General features: G+C 41.5%; 1 protein-coding gene across 1 annotated transcript in view; it reads left to right on the top strand.

Annotated features, from left to right (window-relative positions):
* LOC107551361 (5-hydroxytryptamine receptor 3A-like) overlaps positions 1 to 6045 on the top strand; it is a 19431-nt gene extending 13386 nt beyond the window's left edge. Inside the window, exons 6-8 of the mRNA XM_016232938.1 lie at positions 4059 to 4269; positions 5286 to 5549; positions 5816 to 6045. Coding sequence (XP_016088424.1) covers positions 4059 to 4269; positions 5286 to 5549; positions 5816 to 6042 — 702 coding nt within the window. The 3' untranslated portion in view covers positions 6043 to 6045. The remainder of the gene's footprint in view (positions 1 to 4058; positions 4270 to 5285; positions 5550 to 5815) is intronic.
* Positions 6046 to 6615: the final 570 nt, after the last annotated feature.

The following is a 6615-nucleotide window of genomic DNA, read 5'->3' as shown; positions in this document are numbered from 1 at the left end:
AATCAGTAACAGACTACAATTTGTAAGTAATCTACCCAGCACTGTGTGCAATAGACTTCAGCAGATGATTTTGTTAAGACGAAGGCATTAGCTAACATGACATTAAAACGTTAAAAACCTATAATATTGAGTTATTACATTTCCTCAGGAATTTAAAAGGGTCATATGATGCTGCTAAAAAGAACATTATTTTGTGTAATGAAATGTGTTTATGCAGTTTAAGGTTAAAAAAAACATTAAATGGGACATCATCACTTTCTGGGTAAGAAAGAGACAAAAGCATAATAGGCTATGTTTAGAAATGCATACTAAAATGCTACGCTGTTCCCTATCGAACGGTCTCTCCCATTGCGTTATATGCTTATGGGATAAACTCCTGCTTACTGATACTGAAGCCTGATTTGATCACATTTGTTTAGCTGCATGAACAAATGGCGCTTCAGCCCGCCAAAAGGGGTGGCACGACTGCCATATAAGTCGGCTCTAAGCGCCATTCATCAGAATTTTCTCCTTCTGCGCGAAAACCATCTCCTCGCTGGACTCTGGTGCAAGAAGCTTGAAGCCTGCTACTCGCTGTGGACCAGCCTCGGCAGCGGGAAGGCGCTCTTCTTCAGCACCTTCTCCTTTGCGGCTATCCAGCTATCACAAAAAGCAAATTTTCTAAGAGCAAATTTCTTCGCCATTGTTGCAAATGGTGTGACGCTTCAGATGGGCACAGAGAGTGTGCCGCTTGCCTGGGCCACACCCACGCTGAGGCTGCTCTCACTGAGAGAGACTCCTCTCATTGCGAGAGCTTGAGTCTCGCCCTGCTTCACCTTATTCTTGCTCTCCCATTTCTCCCCTCCCAGCTGCCTCGGAGGAACAAACAGTGGAGTCACGGGGCTGAGCAACCGGGCTCGAGTGATTTCATGCCGGCACAGGTCCCGCGTGCGTCACTCTCCCCGCAGCACTTTGATCCGGTGTCTTTTGCACGTGAGGATCAGCGCCCCTCATCTGCAATGAGCGGTTTGATCTTTTTAGGTGGATCAGAGGAGAATGACTCCATATTACTGACAGCTTCAGATTCAGAGGATTGCGCATGCTCCGGAGAGGATCCTGGCACCCTTCTCCCTAGTGAGTTATCACGGGCTGGTGTGGATAGCGAACTGATTCGCATCCTCACCAAGGCTTTGGAGAATCTCAGCTTAGCCGGCTCCAGAAGAGCCTGCCCACAGCGCTTAGACGAATGATGCTCACTGGGCCGTCGTCAATGAATCTCCCTCCAGAGACCAGTGCCATTTTTCCGGAAGTTCACGATGAACTTACAAAGGTGTGGCGCGCCCGCAACTCTGTGTGCATCCACTCTTCTAATTCTGCCGCCCTCACATCTGTTGACGGTGCTGAAGAAAATTAATATGGCAAGCTCCCCCCTCTGGAAGAGGCAGTCGCTGCACATCTCTGCCCAACATCTGCCCTGGAACTAACAGCCAAGGCTGTGCACCATTCTAAGCCCAGTAGGACAATTTCGGCTCTAGTAGGCTGGGCTTATTCAGCGCTGAAGAGAGCGCTGGTTATTCACTCCCCCCACCGACAATTCCTGCTGGACCTGAGACTCGAACCCGCAACCTTTGGGTTACAAGTCCAACTCTCAAACCATTTGGCCACGACTGCACCAGAAAAAAATTAATTAAAATCATAATTAACAGAACGGTGACGACTCTCTCTTGCATCACCGTTTATCCACCGTTATTTAAGGAGCTGCGCACAGCAACCAACCTGGCTCTGCGCGCTATTAAGGCTATTGTGCAGGCAATCAGCATGGTGGTACTTAAGCGCCACCTTTGGCTCAATTTTAAGAAGATCAAGGGCGCAGACCAAATCACCTTCCTCGACTCCCCGGTCTTCCCTACGGGTTTATTCGGCCCTGCCGTGGACGGATTTGCAAAGCGCTTCACTGCAGCACAGAAGTCGCCGCAGGTCATGCGCAACTTCCTGCCTATGCTCTCCAGCTCGACGGCTGGTTCAGGTCGCCAGAAGGCTCTGTCTTCCCAGCAGCCTGCAAAGCCTTCTCCGTCTCCAGCTCAGCCTCGGCTAAAATCAAAGCCTGACAGCGCCCTCAGATGGCTAAACACTCATTCTCGCTTTCCAGTTCCCCATCTAGCTCCGGGCAACGGAAGCGCTGTTCATCTAGGCCTGTCCTTGCCACTCAGCACATGCCCGAGCAAACTACCGCTGTAATAGCGGACTTCTTTATTTAAAAGAGCAGTACTGCGAATGTCAGGTCCCCGCCCCATGTGGCGACCTGTCACTTGACAGACTCGGACCACTCTAGACTTGGAAAGCAGGGTTTCTGCAGATATGAACAAGTTAAATTTAAGACTTTTTAAGACCTTTTTAATACCACCTTATATGAAATTTAAGACCTAAACCTGTAACGGAAATACACATTTTATTACATACATGTAATATTTAATGTGTATAAATTAAAAAGAAAACAAAACATCATTGCTGTAATAAATTATATTACTACGATATACAGTGAATTTTTCATATCAGCAGACAATGTTCCATACAAAATATCCCCGCAAAATAACTGCATCTCTGAGATTTTTGGTGGAGTAAATTTATTCTGAAGCAATATTTTCATCAGTGTTCTATCAGCTTTTACGTACTTAAATCTGCATATTTACCTTTACAAAGGCCTATTTTTAACCTTTTTAGATGTATGCATCATCTTACATGTCAAATTATTACAATTTATCAATAAATTCAATATACACTATAGGGCTGCTACCAGTCAGATTAAATAATTTACACTGCAAATAACAATAATTACAACTGCAATAAATAATGTTATGAGATTAATGTTTTAAATGCATTTATGAGTATACAAATAAGAAATGTTGAGGGGAAAAATGCATACTTTTCAACATACTCAACTAAACTACCAGTAAGTGACGGTAAATCACTTATTGAGTGAGTCATTGAGTCATTCATTCAACTGATTGAGTGTGCTATCATGCTGGTATCTTAAGGACGTTCGTGGACAGCTGACTCCTAAAGTTTTTGATATTCTTCATTTTCTGTGTGGTGGTCAGATAGAAATTAATCTTTTCCAATAAGTTTAAATAGATTTGACCTTTTATGGGCATTTTACCTTTATAAAGCCATTTTTCTATAAGTGTGCATTATCTTTTGAGTCAAATTCTTACATTTAATCAGTGAATAAGAATAAGACATTTGGGCTGTTACCAAGCAAATTAAATCAGTATCAACAAAATTCATCTTTGCAATCCAGACATAAGCTGCACCTGAAGTGGCATTTAGATGTATTTACACTGTTTAATGCAGGACATAACTTACATGATGTAAGTTAGGTGTTTTGAACGGTTTTTTTTTCGCGTCGTGAGAATATTGAGCAAAATAGCTCACTTGTCATGGTGTTATTTAACTATATCATGTTATGAATAAACTAAACATTTCAAATTTCTACCTCAGTGTGTTTCTTCTGAGTTTATGTGTGCTGTCGCGCTCATTTGTTCTGAAGTCTCGAGACAAACAGAGTGAGCCTCAGCGCGAGCTTGTATTCTGTATTCTGCTAATTTACTGCAGTTCTCTCTGATCACGCAGTAACTTACTGTGGGGAAGAAAACATCTTCGGTCTGTCCAATGATTTTAAAGTCTCATTAAAAATAAGAAAAGGTAATTGCTTCTTTTTATCCCACAATTCACTCTTTTTCAGAATTGCGAGAAAAAAAACAGAATTCTGAGATAATTATTAATTTGTGGCGACATTGTACAAATTAATTTCATTAAAGTCTGGCCACAATTTAACCAAATTAAAAAGAGGGAACAAATTAATTCTTATTAGTAAAGTCTTAGAAACTAATTCTTTATTTATTGACCATGAATCACAACATATTTTTACTTCCAAATGTCATGAGCGGAGCTCCATAAATGACGATATTAAATTGACATAAATGGTGATATTCCAAAATAAAAAAATAAAAATAAAAAAAACATACAGCACTTTAAGCTAAATGTATGTCAGTACAAGTCTTACTGTTTCCATCCTGCAGGTGGTGATAAAGCGACGGCCGATACTGTATGTGGTGAACCTGATCATCCCCAGCTCCTTCCTCCTGATCATTGACCTCCTGTCATTCTACCTGCCGCCGCACAGTGTGGATCGATCCTCTTTCAAAATGACCCTCATTCTAGGATATACAGTCTTTCTTCTCATTATGAATGACCTGCTTCCCAGCACTGCTAATGGGACACCTTTAATAGGTCAGTTAGCCACAACACACCTGTATGAAACAATACGTGAACGTCAAACAACAAACATTGGTCATAACACTCAAGAGTGTAAAATAGGTTACTTTACTATTACTCCAGTGTTTTCCAACCCTGTTCCTGAAGGCACACCAACACATTTTCAAACTCTTCCTCATTAAAGGGATCTTATTATACTTTTTCAACTTAAGTTAGTCTGTAATGTTGCTGTTTGAGCATAAAAAAGATCTGCAAAGTTACAAAGCTCAAAGTCCACTGCAAAAGGAGATATTTTATTTACCAGAAATCACTTTTCAAAAACTACAACGAATGACTCGTTTGGACTACAACGCATATTTTCCGGGATTTGTGATATCCGAATATCGACGAATGGGACAAGACCTGGTTGAGCTGCACTAGAGAAGGCAACGAGTGTTTTCACCATGTCGGAGACATGCTAGCTTTCCCAAGGCAGATGAACTTAGAGTGGTTACAATCATCCGGGTTTAAATCACGCTCAAATTGATTTGATTTTGACGTAATATTTACACTAAAGCTCGCAGGCGGCTTTGGTAAGGGGCGTGACATTTCCCAGGCGCCGAGTACTGCCAATCACAACACACACTGGCCCAGCTAACCAATCACAGCACATTTCATATTTCAGAAGGCGGGCCTTCATTTGATACAGGAACTATGCGAGCCGTTCATGCCAGACTGGGGAGAGAGGTGTTGTAATAATGTAAAATATGTGAAAAATAATGTGTTTTTCGAACAACCTAGTATGAGAGCCTGTTCTAGTACACCCCCAAAACAAAATCAAGACTTTGTAAAAGAGCATAATAGGACCCCTTTAAGCACACCTGATTCAATTTATCAACTCATTGGTAGAGTATCCAAGACCTATACATTCCAGAGAGCTTGGAAAGAGCATTAACCAAAAAGATTCACAAATTTACTTATGTGGCATTATATGAATTATGTGAACACTCATTTAAGTATCATATCTCTAAAATTTGGTTTCACCTTCTTAGGTATTTATTTCTCAGTGTGTCTGGCACTCATGACCATAAGTCTACTGGAGACGGTCCTCATTACCTGCGTTCTCCACCATAATTCAATGAAATACAGGGAGGTGCCACACTGGGTTCAGGTGCTGGTGATGCGCTTCATTGCTCGACTTATTTGCTACAATTTCCCTGAAGACCCTTTAGCCAAGATAGAAGGGAAACAAGAAACCAATCCATGGGTCATCCAGCCCTCAGAATCAACGTCCAGTCAACACACATCCACTAATGGTGAGACAAGAATAGAAACTAATGCTAACTTTCAAATCAAATGTGTCCAAACCTTTTCCTGGAGGGCCACTGTCCTTCAGAGTTTAGCTCTAACCCTAATTAAACACCTGAAGTAGCTAATCAATGTCTTCAGATTCACAAAAACTTCCAGACAAGTTTGTTGGGCCTGGTTGAAGCTAAACTCAGCAGGACTTTGGTCCTCCAGGAGCAGGATTGGACACCCCTCGTTTTAGATGCTAAATGCTTGCTTTTTTTTTGTCCCCTAGCATCTGGAACCATGACACTGGATGTGCCTGAACTCAGACAGATCAGTCAGGATCTTAGAGATATGAACACTTATTTGTCCATTCTACGAAAGGAAGACCATCTACAGAACCAGTGGTGCCATGTGGGCTACATTCTGGACTTCCTTCTCTTCCGCATTTACCTGTTGATAATCATCGGATACGCGCTTGTAATCATATGCATGTGGTGCATTTGGATGAACCAGTAGAAAAAGTACAGGGCTAACGGAAAATATATTATAAGATATATAAAGTCTGTATCTCAGAATATTTATATACAGACTTTTGGTTGTTTTCCCATGTTCACTAGAGCAGAAATGTAGTGAGTAGAGATTGACCGATATTGATTTCTTTAAATTTTTCCATGATCAGATATTGGTTTTGTAGTGTTAAATCGACCAATAAATGGTTCAGTTATGCACATCGGTTATCATCATATAAACATGCAAATAATCGGTATCGGTTTTAATAGGGTGACCATATGTCCTCTTTTCCTGTCCTGGTCAAGACTTCTAAATTGCCATAAAATATCCAGGTTTTGGCTGGTTATTGACGTTCTCTCATACATTATATGTACGCGTATTTGCACTGCTTTGACCGTTCTCTGTAGATCCCACTTTCTCGCGTGCCACGTTGGTTGTTGGTCAAACTACTTTTCAGTCATTACTTTCTACAAGTATGAAAACAATAGGAAAACAAAGCCAAAACCTTGAGATTTTAGGCCATTTACAAACCCCGGCCAGTAGAGATGCACGGATCAGCTCAAACGCCACCCGAATCTG

This window comes from Sinocyclocheilus grahami, unplaced genomic scaffold (genome assembly GCF_001515645.1).
Source record: "Sinocyclocheilus grahami isolate Dianchi unplaced genomic scaffold, SAMN03320097.WGS_v1.1 scaffold422.1, whole genome shotgun sequence".
NCBI classification, from domain to species: domain Eukaryota; kingdom Metazoa; phylum Chordata; class Actinopteri; order Cypriniformes; family Cyprinidae; genus Sinocyclocheilus; species Sinocyclocheilus grahami.
The sequence above is the reverse complement of the archived record's forward strand: the minus strand, read 5'-3'. Positions and strand labels throughout refer to the sequence as shown.